At 39.5% G+C, this 20,177-nt stretch overlaps 1 protein-coding gene across 1 annotated transcript in view; it reads right to left on the bottom strand.

The window, feature by feature from the left end:
- Positions 1-721: 721 nt before the first annotated feature.
- Positions 722-20,177, bottom strand: part of necab3 (N-terminal EF-hand calcium binding protein 3) — a 43,661-nt gene continuing 24,205 nt past the window's right edge. The window contains 11 exon segments of the mRNA XM_079682990.1: positions 722-1,718; positions 5,875-5,966; positions 7,821-7,898; positions 8,397-8,509; positions 11,199-11,252; positions 13,973-14,052; positions 15,774-15,895; positions 18,582-18,718; positions 19,998-20,077; positions 20,080-20,106; positions 20,109-20,116. Coding sequence (XP_079539116.1) covers positions 1,690-1,718; positions 5,875-5,966; positions 7,821-7,898; positions 8,397-8,509; positions 11,199-11,252; positions 13,973-14,052; positions 15,774-15,895; positions 18,582-18,718; positions 19,998-20,077; positions 20,080-20,106; positions 20,109-20,116 — 820 coding nt within the window. The 3' untranslated portion in view covers positions 722-1,689.

Here is a 20,177-nt window from a genome sequence, read left to right as displayed (position 1 = left end):
ACATTTGTGCCTTCTGTTGCACCATTGGAGAGACCAGTCTGAATTATGTGTGTGGAATGTAGCATCTCCCAGTCCTGATTTCAAAACATCATGTGGTTATTAGCATGAGGACAATTCTGCTTCATAAATATATATATGTTCACGCCCCTTAAACACAATATTTGATTGATCTTTTCACAACTCATAGATATGCAAGCTGTTGCCAAAAGCACGCATGGTCTGGAACCTGATGGTGGATCCTGCAGGACTCAATCTTTCTCACAGCAGGACAGACTTGACCAGGGAAAAGACTTCACCCTAATTATTTCCCTTGTATTTTAGATTGCTTGTTGGATTTTTGGGATTTCTACACCTTACACCAATTCAATTCAGGCTTATCTGCATCCGCTTGTATACAGAAGTGAATCAACAGCATCAGTGGATTCCCTTTAAGCAGCATTAATGCATATTGTATGAATTGAATCAAACACACATGTGTAATGTGAAAGTAGTTGCTTGTGTTGTACCCTTAGAGAATTATCACCAAATCAAACCCGCCAAAGCACTTCAGCTTCTTCAAAACGTTTGGAATCATCAAACGTTATTAATGAAGTTTAATTTGTTTCAGGAAGGAATCTCTGAAAGGGAGACATTTGACATTCAAATCCAATTCAATTAAAAGTGGCAAAGCACATATCTCTCAGAAAATAAGATTTAGAGGAATGTTCACTTGTCAAATAAGTTTCTTTAATGATTTTATTAAAGTTGCTTTTCCATTTGTTTACAAGGTGGGGTACATTACTAAATGATAACACAACAGAAATATTAATATAAGCAAGTTCCATATGTACAGATGCAATTATCTCAACCATGTTTGAAATCAACATATAATACATTTAATACATGTCTCTTAATAACTTAATGATCCAGGGAAAATCCACACAAAGTCTTACGTCCCCACATTTAGAGATTTGATACATTTGAAACAAAGCCTGCATCTCAGAGGAGATATTACTAACCGAGCAATAGTGTATCTAGCAATAGATAGACGTCAGGGAAGGGATAGCTTTTTAGAATAGCTAAACAAAGGGTGCTACAGTATCATACGGCCAAGATTTCAAAAGGAAACTATTAATGAAAGCTTTTGGCCACAATCATCAGCATGCATGTTCAGGCTGCAGGAACCCTTCGGCCCGCATCCTCTCTGCCTTTTCTTCCTACTTAAATTGTATTCAACAGTAAATAACTAATCAAAAGCACAATAACACAACTGGCATGGTCATTTCCATTTCAACTGGATTCTAGCCTACCCTAGCGTCTTTTTTGGTTGTTCTCCACTTGCATAATACAAGACAAACATTGCAAAAGCGACACGGCAGAGAGGGAGACAGGGTTGTGAGATTAAAAGGATTTTGCATTGCAGAGAATCAGTCACTTTCAAGTCAGTGTATTGGCTATAGGCGGCGTTGATATAAGCAGCACAATAATGAGCAGTGGCAGACAGAGGAACATTAAAGATGCTGCTGGAGAATACTGTATGACGCCTGATGTCTCCGTCTCCTGTTGCTTTCAAACACATGGAGGCCTATTGAATTCTTCTGTGTGTGTGAGTGTTTTTGTATGTGTGTGTGTGGGTGGCTGTGTTTATGCGCCAGTGTGTCTTCGTCCGTGTGACAGTGTAGGCAGGAGATGTGACATTCTGGATGGTTTCTAGTTGTTAGTCATTATCCACCAGGAAGCTGAGGAAACATACAAAAAGAGAGTTAAGGTCACTACACACTGTATGACTCAATGCGTGACTCCAAGGACACATGTCAGGGTTTATTCAGTAGTCATTCATCTGAATAACATTTAGTCAAGCTCTACATTTTATTATTTATCATCCAAACTTTTTTTATAGATAATATATGTGAAAAAGATTTATGTCATGTGGCAATGGCGGCAATTTAACCAATTCATTGCGGCAAAACGTAGTTCATCGTCACAGGGAAGATACAAAGCTAATTATTTTAATTTTTAAAAATGTAATTCATTTGTCATTCTTTTAATACACAGTGATGCAAATTAGTCGCTTTTCGGCGCCTCCCGCTTTTCTAACGCTGATTTGGGTGACTTGTGTAATTTGTGGAGAACCGAAGAGTTTTCGTTTTGGGGCGGGGGGGGGGGTCCGTCAGGATGGACAACTTCTCACTTCAAAAAAGAAGAAGAAATCTAGATCGCAAAATAATTAAACAAGCGAGTGCCTGTTTTTCCTGGCCAAGGACAGGTTCACTGAACACAACACGAGCGTAACGTGTCTTCACCATAGGTCTTCACGTGGTTATGTCTCGTCTGGAAGGTGTAACGGAGAGCATCGAAACGCTGCTCCAGCTCTTCAAATATTGCAGTACCCATAAGGAGCCGGACACATGCCGCAGTGTTTGCGTGGCTGTGTCTTTAGTTGTAAGCACAGTGGCGATCTGTTGTTATTAGCATCTGGTTAGCTAGCTATGCTAACGAATCTAAAGAGCTTTTCTACAACCAGGTGGAAGAGAGCTCTCTCCTGAGAGGCTCAAATAACCTCAGCTCAGTGATGTTAAGGCACACCTTGATATGATCATTATAGTTATTAATGAGACATTAGAGACTCAATTATTAACAGGTATAAAATACTGTATGACAGTAACAAAAAAAAGTTGTTAAAAATAACAAGAATAGAGTTTGAAAGGGGAGTGATTTGTAAAATACCCCAAAAGAAAGATCTGTCATTGTCAGATGGTATATTACGCTGTTTTTTTCTGCTTCGAATAGTTCTCTCTTTTTTCACTTTACCTGTGTTTGCATCACTGAATACAATATAGTTACAAGACACAACATACCTAACACAAACGTACATACAAAATGTCAAAAACAGAGGCAAAGACAAGAAAGGACATCATTTGGAAAAGAAAGAAGAAATATATAATAAAAAAAGACATTAAATTAAATAAATTAAAAACTAAACAAAAACAAAACTATTGGGCAGTAGCAGCATTATCCTACAAAGTGTACATAGTCCTTTCAACCAGATTCCTCAACGGATTCCCATTGTTCTTATTTCTTAGCATGTTTGACACATTCAATTATTTTACATATAAAACATATCCTTTTTTAGTCAAACAGTGGCACTCTCATAAGCTTTGCACAGACTCTTAGCGGTAGTGAAACAATGTTTGATAGAACAACCTTCAGACACTGGGCTTTAGGGCAAAGCTTATCCTGGAAGATAAACGTGAAGGAATGAGTGTCGAGTGACCGGCTCTGACAGATAATAATAGCCGCTGCTGCAGAACGTTGTGTTTTATTTATTTTTATATCATTGTTCCAGAGTCGACTCCTTCCTGTGCTTCTGACGTACGCTTCCTAAACCCTCTTTCTCCCAATCAGTGCATCGTGGCATCATTTGTTCCTCAGCAGACAAACTGGCCAGTAACTCACTAATGATGTCTGTCTTTAAAATAACACAGCTCAAAATAAACACACACATTTTCCTTTAACAAGCAGCTATGAGTACAATCTCTCCCAGAGTTGTCCATAAACGTAAGAAACATATTAAGTATATATATTATATCATTTATATTTACATTTTCAGATTCTCTTTTTACTACCTGTAAAAGTGACCTTTATGTAGCATATTTTGTGTTTTCGCCACAAATGTTAAGTCGTCATGTTTGTCAGCATGCATAGTCACAGATGTGGAGGTAAACAACCCCATTTGGTAACTTAGCAACGAGGGCGACTCGTGCAGCCCACACAGCCAAATCACCATCTGCAATGGCGATATAATAATGAACCTTATTGCTTTCTGAAGCACATTAAGAAGCATGCAATCGATTAATCAGTTGTCCTTAAGAGGGAGAGGAGTCATGGTGGAGTGTGAGTGATTCGTGTCGTGTGTTGAAGTGTTGATGATGAAAAATTAAGATATGTACGTCAGATGGGAGTCACAATGCCAAACATAGTGCTGCACCTAGATCTTATTTTCAACAAGCAAATGTGTCCAAAATAAGGCAAAAAGATAGGTGATAATCTATGTTTTTGCTCTGTAAACACCTTTACCCTACACATCTTACCCGTGCCATGTCGGCAAACATCAGAACCTTTCAGTGGGCAGTGAAAACAGAGTATACTGTTTGGCGAGAATATCGCAAAAACATCCGCTGTTCTCCCAGTAAATGCTTGATTTAAAAACATTTTCTACCTTTAGGCTAAATAACCAATTTCTCAAAGTGATTTATTGTCGTGAGGCCCAGAAATTCTGGCCGCTCCCCTGACATCCAAAGATGGGAGGTTTTAGTACATCTTAACGTATCATAACACATAAACCTAATGTACTAATGCACGAAACAGCAGAATGTACCACCAAGAGCAGTGACCATAACCAAAAGAGAAATAAAACCAATTTGAAAAAGGCTATTATAGGTCAATGTTATATTCCGTGTCCACTTAATAACAGTTTGAGTTTAAACAGCTTTATAAACATGTTGGCAAACACAACAACAGCAACAGTATTACATGTTCGAATGTAACCATTTCCTGTTAGTACAGCCCTTTTAAGTACTTTCAATGATTGTACACTACCAGTACAAACAGTACAACATTACATTTTGACATCAACATGTCATTAGGTTACACTGGATGCAGATAGAGCAGATACAAACTTGTTTCAGCTTTGGCTAAAGACCAACGATTTTCAAAGCCATGCATTGTGAAGTGAATGTGAGCACTGAGCAGATCCCCTGACTTTTTCAGAAAGACGTGGAATTGCTGTTGACACTGTAGAGCAGCAAGGCTCTGTTTGAGACCCGGCACAGTATGATCAGAACCGACTCTCAGACTGCGGAGAAATGACAGGTCACAGAGGCCGCTGAGCAGAAACTCTGCCATCTCTCAACACCCGAGGAGTTTGGGAAATAACTGGGTGTCATAACTGGGCCAAAACTGTATGGGTCATATATGAACACAACAATGTCAAACTCATGAAGTCAGGATATTTGTCCTCATCGCTTAAAACAAATATCAGGATATTTTTCTTAGCAGATATTTACACATGTAGAAGCTAAGGAACGTCTTTCATTAAAACAAAAATGAACAAAACAATCAAGTGAAATGATATGTAACATTTAGGGCATAATATAACTAGATCTCACCAAAATCAGAATATATAAATCATTTGGGTTGATTTAAAACTAATCAGAGGTTGCAACACTTGCTTTCTAAAATATTGTGAATGATGACGTTTAGTGTAGCTGCTCGTCTGGTCTTCAACCTTCCTGAATTCTCCCACACCACGCCGCTCCTCCGCTCCCTTCACTGGCTTCCAGTAACTGCTAGAATCCACTTCAAGACACTGGTACTTGCATACCATGCTGCGAATGGATCTGGCCCTTCCTACATCCAGGACATGGTTAAACCGTACACCCCAGCACGTGCACTCCGCTCTGCATCAGCCAAACAGCTCGCTGCACCCGCACTGCCAGGGGGACCCAAGTTCCCATCAGCAAAAACACGTGGGTTTGCTATCCTGGCTCCAAAATGGTGGAATGAGCTCCCCATTGACATCAGGACAGCAGAAAGCTTGCACATCTTCCGGCGCAGAATGAAAACTCATCTCTTTAGACTCCACTTCGAGCGATTGAATTACTAACAAAGCACTTATATACTAATAAAGGACTGGCTTATCTAAAGCCAGTTGAGTAGCACTTGAAATGTTTGGCTCTCTGAAACCTGATGTACTTATATGATTCTGTTTTCTTCAAGGTTGTATCTTCCTGGTCGAATGCACTTATTGTAAGTCGCTTTGGATAAAAGCGTCAGCTAAATGCAATGTAATGTAATGTGTTGGATATTGACACACATGGAAGCAGATATACACACCTGGGAGCAACATGGTGGAAACTGCTTCAGCCTCCTCCAACATGTCAATGACGCAGCGCTGGAAATCTTTACTGCTGTTGGACTGCAGGTAGCTATAGAGTTAGACAATCAAGAAGCAAATTAGGGATGACAATAATCACCTTTAGCAAAGTGAAGTGTTAGAGAGTTTGTCAGTATCAGCACAATTAGACTATTGATCAGATTTAAAATGCCACATTTCTTAGACCTTCTTTTATTTTACGTTGACATTGGATCGAAAAAAAGTGGCATTGAAACGATTTCTGTGTATTTATCAGAATCAAGTTTATTGCCAGGTTTGTTTACACATAAGCAATTTGCTTTAGTGTCTGATGGTACAAAAAGAAACAATCTAAGGAAATAAGTTGCAATAGTAGGTCAAAAATATATAAAGATAATAATAATAAGTATTTTTAAGAAACTTTTTACCATAAAAAAAAAATGAAGACCAGTATTTCCACCAAATGTTAATGTTTTATGTGTGTTTCAACGAGACTGTGTGTGTGTGTGTGTGTGTGTGTGTGTGTGTGTGTGTGTGTGTGTGTGTGTGTGTGTGTGTGTGTGTGTGTGTGTGTGTGTGTGTGTGTGTGTGTGTGTGTGTGTGTGTGTGTGTGTGTGTGTGTGTGTGTGTGTGTGTGTGTGTGTAACTGAGAGATGGACCATCTGCTCAACTTCAGTGGTGGGGAACATTTACATACCAAAAGGTAAGAGAGTCAAACAGTCTGACGCACACACACACACACACTAGGGGTTTCACCAACTAATCGACTAGTCGACTACCTTTACCACTAGTCGGCGCTGTAGGCCCTAGTCAACTAGTCGTGAAAAAAATGGAGGTAAACGAGGTGCTGCAAAATGCTACAAAACACGTCCGACATTCTTATGTATGGCAGAACTTCAACGAAGATGTAACCAACTCCACAGTGAAGTGTCAGTTGTGTACAGCTGTACTGAAGTACAATACAAATACATCTGCTATGCGCAACCATCTGAAGATGAAACACCCGCTGCCGACAGCTAGCACTAGCAGTAATGCTAGCACCAGTGAGCAACGGACCGGCGTCAGCGCTGGACAGAGGCAGACGAGCAGTAAGAAAACAAGAGTCAACAGTGATGCGGATGATGAGCTACGGGATTAATGCCAGCGGACACCGCATATCCCCACAATGGATAATCTACTGGAGTGGTGGGCAGAAAACGTGCACCGCTTTCCCCGCTTTCCCCGCTTTCGAGGAGCTACCTGGCTATTCCAGCCACAAGGACCCCGAGTGAGAGGGTTTTTTCCCTGGCAGGCAACACTGTCACCCGAAAGCGGTCAAGCCTCCTTCCCTCACATGTCGATGCGTTGGTGTTCAAACCAAACCAAAAATATGGAAAGGTGTTCGTTATCGTGGAGGACAGCGAAGTGTTACGCAAAGCGCTGTTGCGCACTGGATTTACGTGGCATTTATGTAAACAAGAGTTTTTTGCTGTCGATTTTGGTGAGTCCAGTTACTGTTTGTTATTTACTCAGCCATGTAACACAAATTAAAATGCAGTGTTTAATGTTACTGTATGAGTTCCAATATAAAATAAAGTTGTACACCTCTCTTTGTGTGTCTTTATTATGACGTAACGACTAGTCGACTGCTATTTTGAAAAACGTGTCGACTAGTAAATATTGGTAGTTGTGAAACCCCTAACACACACACACACACACACACACACACACACACACACACACACACACACACACACACACACACACACACACACACACACACACACACACACACACACACACACACACACACACACACACACACACACACACACACACACACACACACACACACACACACACACACACACACACACACACACACACACACACACACACACACACACACACACACACACACACACACACACACACACACACAACTGACCTCATCCAGGAGATACGGTCCTGCCAGAACTCATACATTATGTAACACAGCTTTCCCGGGAGCTTCTGAACGGACACGCTGACAGCAGGATGGAGAAGAAAGTAGAGTGGGGCAAGTGGAAAACACAAAGAGAGAAAGAGTTTACACTCAACAAACATAAAGTGTTTAAACCTTCAGGAGGTATCAGTAAGTCAGAACAAGGCAAGGGGCAAAGCTTTTTGCAGCACAACAGCAGACGGCATTAAAGAGAAAATTAGCTCTATTTCAGTAATTAGGTTAGTGACAGTGGGAAAATATTAAGTGGTTATTAAAACAATTTCATTAATTTTTTTATCAAGCTGCTCACAGTCTGGGGTCTGCCAAAAGCTGCTATTATAGTCGAGGAGCATAAACGATACAATGCTAATGGAACGTTTCAGTAACAGCAGCTTTCAATCCATTTTCCTCAGTTTACTCACAGTTGTCAAGTCCAACCCCTGATTCAACCTTTCCTCAATTTTCTAAATGCTACCTCAGCAGTAGAGCCTGGCATCATTTGTAAAATATATATTGCCTTGTCTGAAAACAAGCACTCACTGCAGGTTGTCAGAGTGGGCTGCGGTGGCCTCCATGTAGCTATTCAGAACTTTCCGGAAGTTGTCAAGCTCTTCATCTGGCACCGACATTTGCCTCTGAACAAGCAGGATGTTCTGTTGGAAACGAGACAGGAAAATTATGAGATGATGCATCGGCTGTCAAGAAGTGTGTGTGTGTGTGTGTGTGTGTGTGTGTGTGTGTGTGTGTGTGTGTGTGTGTGTGTGTGTGTGTGTGTGTGTGTGTGTGTGTGTGACAGTAGGCTCACATTACCCCCTGAGGTAAAGGTGTGTTGATATGTCAGGATGGATACTTTTGAATCATTTGATAAGAAACTGATTATACTTTCCTAAGGGTAAATACTGTATCTCACTCAAATTAACAGCAGATGAGATATAAATAACTAAACATTACATCACTTGGTATTGCTCTCATTTAAAAGCACTTTGGTAGTACATTCAGTTTTGTTAGTCAATGTATCTGTGTGAGTAAAACGTAACCACTAACATAAAGTAGGTACATTCAAGGACTTCTTGAACGCTATAAACAACGTAACGGTTGCCTAACAGATGGCTGAGGATACTTGCACTATATTAAATGCGTTGCCATGACCCCTGATCAGTGTTGTCAGATCAGTTTTTGAACTTAAGTAAGTTGTTTTTTTCACACTGTTTCTTGAAGTTTACCAGCAAACCTAACTTATCTAAATATACCATGAAAATGTGTCATAAAACACCTGCTTTCCATATCAATCCACAGACCTCAGAAGAAAAAAATAAAGTGCTTTGAAATAGTTTTTCTTCCTTTATTGATTCATGTGCCCATCTAACGAGCCACATTTCCCAGACTGGCAGTGATTCAGCGTCCTCGCATCAACCTGCTGCCCTCTCTTCTTCTTTTCTCAACAATTCCATACAAGAGTGAGTCACCCCTGCAACCAGTAGGAAGTAGAACGCGTCTTATGGCTTATCTTTTATTGGCACCGTTTCCACAGACTTGGATCTGCCCTAAAAAGGTTAGTTATCTTCATTACAAGGAGGCACTTTTTTGGTTGTATGTGCCATGTAGGTTATGTTTTGATAAATCAATCTCTAAAGATCTCTTGAGATTTTCAACTTTCTACCAAAACATGTTGTTTGTAAAAAGTGGATGTTAGGGTCAATCGCTTCGTGGCAGAAACTTTGTAGGCATATCTTTCCCAACTTTATCAAACAAAAATCTGCTCGAGCTTTTTGTAACAAGTAGAGTCTCTTTTCTTTTTAATATTTGTTTGCATTGGGCACTATATACTTACTATACAATCTTAAAAAGACAAAAAAGCAATGCCTTTTCTATGATTTTCCTTCTTTTCAACCAGTTTAATAACGTAAAACCGACAATCAATTTACTATTCCTGTAGTATAACTGTCACACCTAACAATAGGTTACTGGCACTCTCACCTCTCATTTCCATCACTCAAGTGTACCATGAGTCAGCATTTTCTTTAGCCTGTGTGCGTCCACTCAGACCAAATTGTATTTACTCTCTCGTTTCTCAAGGTGAGCCTGTTGAACACAAACTGGCCCTTTTGCTTTGAAGCTTGTCAAATATTGATTTTAATAGACGCAATGAGCATAAATGTGCACAAAAACATAACACGTTGGTATAATTTGTTTTTGAGAAAAAAACAGACATGATGCTTGAGATTTAAAATGGGGAGGTAAACAAACTGGATGATAAAATGCCCTTTTTTCAGAGAGAATAAATTGCTAAGTGCAGATGAAAATAGTTTTTAAATGATATGCTGTCAGTTTTTTGGAACATACTGTCAACATACTGTCAATACTGGAGGTGTACACAATCAGAATGATTATATACGGGGTGTTAATGGAGTAGAACCACATGTTAAATATGTAATTAAGGGGGGGTTATATATGGGGATATGCTTTGAATACAATTATACTTTTATCTTATCAGTGTCAAAGTGGCATCGCCTCAACTATGTCTTTCCACTCTTTGTAATTTATAAAGACACATGCACCGATTATGTTGAAAAAAGGAGAAAGGGCTAAGTATGATGGCTTTAAAAAAAGCAAAATAATCATTAACATAACATTATTATGTGAGTTCTTTCTATGTTTGTACTCTCCTTGATTTGCAGTCAGGCACAATCATTGCAATCAAACCACAATACATTCAGACAAAGATAGGGTTGTTCTCTATAATAACTCAGACAGAGAAGTGTTTGATTGCTATGAAATGCTGTCTGTTAAATGTTAATGTGGCTTATAAGGACACAAAAAAACTCCATCAGCAACAGTCGCTGTTTTCAGTGTGTGTGTGGCTATGCAACATTTCTGAACCTGTAAAATGTCAACTTAACATTTAGTGTTGTAATGACTGGCTTTTTACATTTAATTATACCTGTGAGTGTGAGCCTTTAGTAAGTTATTCTTTACCTCGATATGTACTGTTCATGGTTATACTGTGAATGTTTGCACATTCAGCTCTTCATTTTAAATCAGATATAATGTCAAAATGTTTTACTTTATAATTATAGCAAATATATAGTTTATAAATTATTAATAAGGCTTTTTTGGCAGTACTTGCTTTTATCTTTTATTTTCTCTTACTTTATCCAACACAAAGGCAAATTCCCTGTGTGTGAAAACCCTCTGGCCATTACATCTGTAATCTGATTGTTATGACAACAAATGATACTACTGGACCATGACATCTGCTCAATAATACCTGCTACATTTAGTCACTGCTTCTTTGCTCCGGTCACTATTCCAGGAGATATTCTTATATCAGTTTGGACTTACAGATTTGTATGTGCTGGCCAGCGTATCTTCTTTGAGTGGCTCCAACTTTGGACCCTGAAACAAGAAGGTACATATGAATGATGCAGGAGACGTTGTTGGCTCTGTTAAATTCAGGAAAGAAAGGTCAGTTGTGCCATGAGTATAAGCATATTTCTTTATAAAACATTTTATTCTATCTGATTTTAAGGTTGCCATGGAGTTCACTCTGTGGTGGTATTATCCTTTTAACTTTACAATGGCAGTTTTAGGTTTTAAACTCCTTTGTTATGCTTTGACTGCCTGATTTGATCAAGATAGACATAAGGAAATTGTCAAATAATCAATTTACTAAGCAGACAAATGCAAATTAAATTAAATGATGAATACATTAGATGTGTAATGAATCCTATTGTTTTTCTCTCTTTATGTGCCATCTTATAACAAACCCAATTAGTTTGTTTGTTCATTTAATATACAAAGCAGAACAACCATGTGCAGTCCTCTTTGTGTACCATTTTTCTTAATGCCTCCAGGTCCCCCCTGTATTATGATGTGAAATCTATTGATTGTGAGTAATTCCCTCAGGCAAAATCTCCAGAGCGGCAATAAGGGCTCAAAATGTCTGTGAGAGAGCCCTCAGGCAATTGACGATTTGACACAGCCCTAAACATTTACAGACTGACAGGAACCCGCCTCAAAGTCTGCGAGTCTGTCAGTGTGGACATTGAAATTGAGCCAGGGACTCACATGTAGGCGAGGCTAGACCAGCGACTTTAACAAAGCACGGAGGAGCCTTGGTGACACACACACACACACACACACACACACACACACACACACACACACACACACACACACACACACACACACACACACACACACACACACACACACACACACACACACACACACACACACACACACACACACACACACACACACACACACACACACACACACACACACACACACACACACACACACACACACACACACACACACACACACACACACACACACACACACACACACACCTATTTGGTAACGACTACAAGTTTAATTTAAGCATATTTCACTTCTATTGCATTGAATAATTACCTGAAACAATGAGGCTATGTATGTCAGCGGGATTGCAGAAAAAGTACTGGCCTGTTTTTTTAATGAAACTTAATTGAAGGATGAAACATGGGCCACGAAATAACCTATTACATTTTTCTCTTGCTCTTTTATATAATATCTGATGAGTTAATGCATGAGATTCAACATTTTTCAAAGGCCGTTGTGCAAGAAATATTCCCTAAGGGGCTATAAAGGTTATATCCATTCATTCAATAATGCCATTGTATTCCTTATAATAAAAGGAGGGTAATGGAATGATGGCATGATGTCAGCCAGAGCCACACTAAAGAAAGGAGATTAAAGAAAAACAAGAGAAAAAAATATTATTCACCACACGCGATTTATTTATTTCAAACATCCTTAGGCTATCCACACGAACAGTCTTCAAACTTATGATTTAATGAAAAATGAAACACAGGGAATACAATAAAACCGAATTAGTTTTGCATCCTGAAGGTTAGGTTCTTGTGTATCTATGTTTGTACACAGAAAACATAACCTTTAAGGCAAAAAAACGAATTCTGTCGAATTTTAGAGAGAAGAGAAGGAAGTGAGATGGACGGAAGGTGTGTGTGATGGTGGTGACGTTGAAGTGTGGGGATGGATATTGCACCCCGCACATCCTGCAGATTATGAATTGCTTTGAAATTGCACTCTGAGTCCCCGTTGGTTGGCAGAAGCAAGGGCTGGAGAGAGAAACAATGCTTTGTGAGAGATTCAAAGGGGAGGAAGAATGAACATCAAAAGATGGGAATAACGGGAGTTAATAAAGAACAGAACAGACAGAGAGAAAGGAGATCGATCGGTTGCAGGAGAGTGTGATAGAGGATTTGAGACCTTATAGCAAGAATGGAATGAGAAATACGAGGTTTTTACATGTTGTAAATGCACCCTGCTCTTTTGTTCGCTACAAACCAATATGAATTATCCTGGCAGTGCAAATTTGAGTGTACAATATTGGATCTAGTTGATGTATCTAAACAACTGAAAATACATAAAAAGGTCTGTGCAAAGAGGCTGTTGTTTCTATCACAGCTGAAAGCATTCAAGCACTAAGCTGACACCTTTTCACAAGTAAACATTGAACCATTGAAGTGAAACCCATGTGTCCATCCATGTGTTTGTAGTTTTGTAGTCAACACATTAATACATATGTGCCTGTTCAAAATGCTAATGCATTACTATATACTTGCATATTCTCTGCATCATTTATACTGCAAAATTGTCTTATACATTTTTCAATTAACTGGCATGGCTATGAACTTGCTATGAACACATAGCCTGTGGAAAATCCCTGTCCCACTCCCACCTCCCTCTACCTGCTCCCAGTGCCGATTCTAGAGTCTGTGGGGCCCCTAGGCAAACATTCACTGGGGGCCCCTCGAACCAGCTTATCATCACCACGCACAGCCGACAGCACACCCCCCCTCCACCCCCCGAGCGGAGCAAGGCAACGAAGAAGCAGCATTTTACGGCGCGCTATGCATGGGGCCGCCTTGAGGGGGTTACCCGACATGTTGTTGCAGTAAATTAAAGGGTGTTTCATGTTGTCGTTGCTGTGGACCTTCTTAATCTCCCTTCTTTGGGGGGCCCCTTCTGGTCCGGGGCCTAACCTGTCAGATTTCATTTGTATCCTTCTTCCAAATAAATGATTTAGAAAAAAAATATTTTCCCACCTGACACTCCAGCTTATCAAGCAGCAGCTGCAGCCTGTTGACTTGAGAGCACCAGTTCTCTCCATCTTCCATGCACACACCTGTAGACAAAACAGTACTAAATCATCAGAATGACCAACAGCAATGTAAATGTGTTAATATTCCATTGATATCAAAAGATCAGCCATTTCCAAACAGATGGACATCAGCTGACAAGGGCAGAGAAAAGAGAGCAATACTAACTTGTAGAAATGTATCTTACACATATTGTCTCTCATACAGTTGCAAGAAAAAGTATGTGAACCCTTTGGAACTACCTGGATTTCTGCATAAATTGGTCATAAAATGTGTTCTGATCTTCATCTAAGTCACAACAATAGACAAACACAGTCTGCTTAAGCTAAAACCACACAAACAATTATATGTTTTTATTGAGCACACCATGTAAACATTCACAGTGCAGGGTGGAAAAAGTATGTGAACCCTTGGATTTAATAACTGGTTGACCCTCCTTTGGCATCAATAACCTCAACCAAACGTTTCCTATAGTTGCATATCAGACCTGCACAACGGTCAGGAGGACTTTTGGACCATTCCTCTTTACAAAACTGTTTCAGTTCAGCAACATTCTTGGGATGTCTGGTGTGAATCGCTCTCTTGAGGTCATGCCACAGCATCTCAATTGGGTTTAGGTCAGGACTCTGACTGGGCCACTCCAGAAGGCCTATTTTCTTCTGTTGAAGCCATTCTGTTGTTGATTTACTTCTGTGCTTTGGGTCGTTGTCCTGTTGCATCACCCATCTTCTGTTGAGCTTCAATTGGTGGACAGATGGCCTTAAGTTCTCCAGCAAAATGTCTTGATAAACTTGAGAATTCATTTTGCCGTCGATGATGGCAATCTGTCCAGGCCCTGAGGCAGCAAAGCAGCCCCAAACATTGATGCTCCCTCCACCATACTTCACAGTTGGGATGAGGTTTTGATGTTGGTGTGCTGTGCCTTTTTTTCTCCACACATAGCGTTGTCTGTTCCTTCCAAACAACTCAACTTTCGTTTCATCTGTCCACAGAATATTTTGCCAGTAGTGCTGTGGAACATCCAGGTGCTCTTTTGCAAACTTCAAACGTGCAGCAATGTTTTTTCTGGACAGCAGTGGCTTCCTCCATTTTATGACCAACTTATGCAGAAATCCAGGTCATTCCAAAGGGTTCACATACTTTTTCTTGCAACTGTATAGAGAAATCAAAAGCCTTAGGAATTCAGAACAAAATATATTGTGAAAAAAAATATATATATACTGTATGTATAATAATTTGTTATTTGACAGTAAGGGTTCACTCTTGTTTCCCTTCAGGCTCAATATATGATGCTATGTCTATCAACAAAAGTAAGAAGAAGAAATTAAGCTTAACATTAAAGAATTGTCTTTAGGAAAAAAACGCCATCTCATTTCGAGTTGGCGTTTTAAAAGAAACTGTGATTTCTTCATGATAAAAATGTACACTGAAGTTTACTTGGAGTCAATCCCACATAAACCATCCTGCTGCCAGACATTCTTGCTATAAAGTGGTTGGCAGCACATGCCCTATTTACTCTTGTTGGAGGAATGTGTTAAAACAACTACAATCTCCAAGGAAATTATTATGTTTTTAGTAAAAAAAAAAAGGGCTGAAGTTGAAGACAGGCAAATGAGAAATGAGGGACAATGTCTCAACTAATTTCTCAAATAAAATGTTAAGGAGATAAGTAAGCTTTAGGTTATGAGGGATTTGTTGAGGTAGATTATTAAAGTAAAGTTGTAATATTATGTAATATTCCTCTTACCGGTGGTCAGGATGTTGGAGCAGGGATCTGAGGGGGACATGGAGAGGTTATTTTGGAACCTGCGACCACACCGCCTGCCATTCCTTTGAACTGCTGTCAGCTCCGGGGCCTTTACCTCTCTCCTGCTATGACACAGTGGAGACCCAGGCAGACAAACATCAGAGAGAGAGACAGCATCTGTCAGTGGGGTACGTGGAAAAAATAAACCAAGGAGAAGATTTGGCAGACCCAGGTAGTCACACGGGAATGGAAATGGAATTATTGATAAAAGATATATAGAAGGTAAGGAGCAAGGTATGGAAGGATGCATTTATTCATCAATAATTGATAAAAGTCAACACTGAGGTTAATGTCTCAGAGAAAGAGAGATTTAAGAAAGTGGGATAGGCCCCTGCACTTCCACAATCAAATAATCACACACACACATTAGTTTGTTCTTGTTAGTGTGCATCTTTCTACCTCCTTTTTTTGTGTTATTGCCTGTATGTGTGTGTGTGTGTGTGTGTGTGTGTGTGTGTGTGTGTGTGTGTGTGTGTGTGTGTGTGTGTGTGTGTGTGTGTGTGTGTGTGTGTGTGTGTGTGTGTGTGCATGTGTCTGCGCACAGCGTCACGTTGACAGCACAGAGGGAGCACATTGCTAGGAGGTTCTCATGCTGAGAACAGCCTGGCGCCCAAAGGCCACTGCAACAGCCTTACATCCACAGCAGGGAGGCAGAGGAGAGAAATAAGCAGTTTGTTGCCATCTCAATGCACCATGTCTCTTATTCAGCCCCACCTAACACACTCTTTCTCTTTCCATAGTCTATACCCAGTATAGATCTTAATATTTGTGGCCAAAAAAGATCCTCATCATGCCTTTCATTACGCCCCCTCTGTCCTTTTTTTCCCTATTCATCTTAGACATTCTGCTTCATTCTGGCATTCATTTCATTTTTGTATTCATCTTTATTGGCCATCCCTTTCTCCATGACTCACTTGTTCTGTATTTCAATGCCACCAATATCATCTTTTCTCATACTGCTTCCCTTCTGCCTGCCCCAGTCCATTCTCAATAATTCACCTTGGCTATAATCACTACATTATTTCCAATAATACCAGAGTGCTACCCAGAGGGGAGAGAGGGGAGCTGACACAGTGGAACAGACAAACTCAGCTGCAAGCTGTCAAATAAGGTAGCAACAGAAAGTATCCTTGCTATTTCAAATGTAAGTCAGTTGAAAGCCAGTTGTTATGACATTGACCTGGGGAAAGATAGCTTTTACTCATTAAATGTCGTTGATGGATTGTTTCTCTTTGAGCATCCTCTGCATTGAATTGATTGAAGTATTGCATCAAAGAATCGCTCAGGTCTCTGATGAACCACAATGCTCAGAATAAAACACAGTGTTTCCATTGCAACAATAAGTAGAATTGGTGAGATCAATTTAAAGTTGAGTTTTTTGTTCTATTAGCTCTTTTTACATTTAAATGAAAGCACTAGGCTCTTTGACATTACTATTAAATTTCAAGCAGTCTGCCTATTAGTGAGGCAACTGTTTGATTTACTGCTAGAAAGTAGCAGATAACAAGTGCTGTGTTAAAAAGGAGGGGGGGGGGCTTTTGATGTGGCACTGATTAGTGGAATTTCCTTTCCAGTTCTGACAACTGACAACATTTTCATTTTTAATGGCATAGAGGTTGTGCAGCTGTGTATTACAGGGCTGCTAAAATAGGTGGTCGAAGAAGAATATATTTAGTGTAGCATTTTTCTTGACTGTTTGTGGTTTTGCAAAGCTATAGATTAATTGCCTCCAATGTATTGACACATCTCTCCACCAGGCTTCAGCAACATCATGCACCCTTCCAACACTTGATAAACAACAGCAACTCACTGAAGCATCTTTGCTTCCAAATGTTAACCTGCAGGCTGATGCTTCCCAGTGTAGAACATCATTGTTTAAGTCCTGGCAGAGAAAATATCAATCCATTGTGTGTATTGTCATACCTTCATGATTGTGTCTAGATTGTAACTCTAGATCTGCAAAACTCTCTCAAGATGGTTCCTAAGATAATCATTTAATGTAATCCTAACCATAATCAGTTGTGGATAACACACTTCACAAGAGTTTTGCTTTGAGTGTCACCATCTTTGCGTGACGATTCTTCACATACATCATTTTATATTGTATATGGACTTACTTCTTATATAGTTACATGTAGTATAAGGACTAGCACTCATCTACCATATCTATTGTTTTTAAACTGTGCAAAATAAGAAAAGAAAAAGTCATTGTTTGATTGTGTATTTTACTGTAGGCAGCTTCCATGCTCCAACTTGCACCTGTGCTGTAACAAAGGTGGCGTTAAGAGGCCTTGATAAACTTAAGGTTAACCCCTAAAAAATTTAAATTAAATGAAGTTACAATGCAAAACATAAAAGGACGAAAATGCTGAAGAGACTTCATGCCAACAGGAAGTTTCCTATTTTTTTCAGGTTTAAGTCGAAGCACCTTGTTACAGACACCACGTTGATGGCTGCAGTTATGGAAAGATGGGCATGATCAAAGGAAACCAATGTGTTTTTGTTGCACAATTCATACTAGTTCAATGTGCTTTTGCACTGGAAGTAAGCTCAACTTTTATGCCACCCTGATACATAATTGTAACGTTTAGCCAATCAAGAATCCTCTTTACTTGCATTTAATGTGTTTCAGTGAAGGGCCTTTGTCAGGGTGAGGAAGTATAGTTTGAGGCTATGTCATAGTAGAGAGAATATTGAAATATGTATAGTATATTAACAAATGATACAGTGTAATTGTTCAGTACTAACGGTGCAGGGCTGCTCTGCTCTTCAACAGCTTCCATGGCACACTGCAGGGACCTCTGTAGAGACAGAAGCTGACTGGATGTCTCTCTTAGCATGAACCTGGTGACAAACTGGCCCAACACACTGGAACCCAGGTACTCCTGAGAGACAGAGTGACGCACAGAAGGACAGGTTTATTCCCATATTGCACAACTAGAAGCAACACAAAATTAAAAGCAATTCAGAGACAAGACACAATTCTCCAAAACAGTACAAGGTAGACCTTTGAGGCAGCTGCAATTAAATGGGCTAATTAATTATTTGAACACATGCATTATTCAGTACCTCATATCCAAACTCCAAGGTGGAAGGATTCTAATAGGTGCCATAATTGTTGCTTGCATCCCTAAACACAAATATGATTATGCACTCTCAAATTAGTCTTTGCATGCAATGTGCTACTAAAGTAACAGCGCAGCTCTCTGTGTCCAAACTTAAATTGACAAGTAGCCCCTAGTGGAAATTCATCATGGAATTAGCAGTCCAGAGCACAAGCTGACGGACCACAGCTGCCAACTAGCTATTGCAAAATCCTCTATGGAATTGTCCCACTCCAATATCTTCAGAAAAGATCCAGATCAGAGGAACAAAGGGATCTAATTAGGACAGGAAGCATAATCATTCAGCAGACATCTCCTCCCCTATTTTTGTTTAACAAGCATTGATGTTTACTGTTGTATTACAAGTCAAATCCTTGATTCAAGGTTGTTACCTAAAAATAATTGAGGCAATTTTACAATATCATTTTAACTGCAATTAAATAATGCATGCTCTGTGGAGGTTAATGTTAGGTTTATTTGGGCTTTTTGTTTTGAAAATACATTAGAAACAATCTGAGATAAAACATTGTAATGATTATCTCAAATCTCTGCAGTAACTATATACAGTCTTTCTAAATATGAGGCAACCTCTACCAGCATGTTAACTTATCTTAGCAAGAGACTGAAAACAAGGGGAGACCGCTAAAATCTGCCTACTTATTTAGCAAATGAACATGTTGTCTTTGTATGTAGTTAATTAAACTAATGAAAACGATAATAAGTTAGCTTTAGTGGGTCGATTAGCAGATTGCCTTACCACTGGAAAGAGAGCAGATAGCTGCTAGTTGGTCTTATTCTTGTTGCAAAGTTTGTGTGTGTGTGTGTGTGTGTGTGTGTGTGTGTGTGTGTGTGTGTGTGTGTGTGTGTGTGTGTGTGTGTGTGTGTGTGTGTGTGTGTGTGTGTGTGTGTGTGTGTGTGTGTGTGTGTGTGTGTGTGTGTGTGTGTGTGTGTGTGTGTGTTTGTGTCAGTTTCATAACATAGCCTACTTATATTCACTCGGCATGTGTTTTAATACTGAACAAACTTGATTTAAATCAAATTCACATAATGCAAAACGTACCTCTTTAGTTTTATCCATAGCTTTTAGAATGGAAATATTCAGACTCTCAAGAGCTGAAAGTACATTCAGATACTCCCCAGGTGCTGAGAGAAATAATCTAATAGGAAACAGTAAACAAGCTGTAAATGTCATTGTAATATCAGGACAGTCAAAAGTGTATATGTTGCCATGACAGATAAC

The sequence above is a fragment of the Notothenia rossii genome (assembly GCF_949606895.1).
Source record: "Notothenia rossii genome assembly, chromosome: 5".
Classification (NCBI taxonomy): domain Eukaryota; kingdom Metazoa; phylum Chordata; class Actinopteri; order Perciformes; family Nototheniidae; genus Notothenia; species Notothenia rossii.
This window is presented reverse-complemented; position numbering and strand designations above follow the sequence as displayed.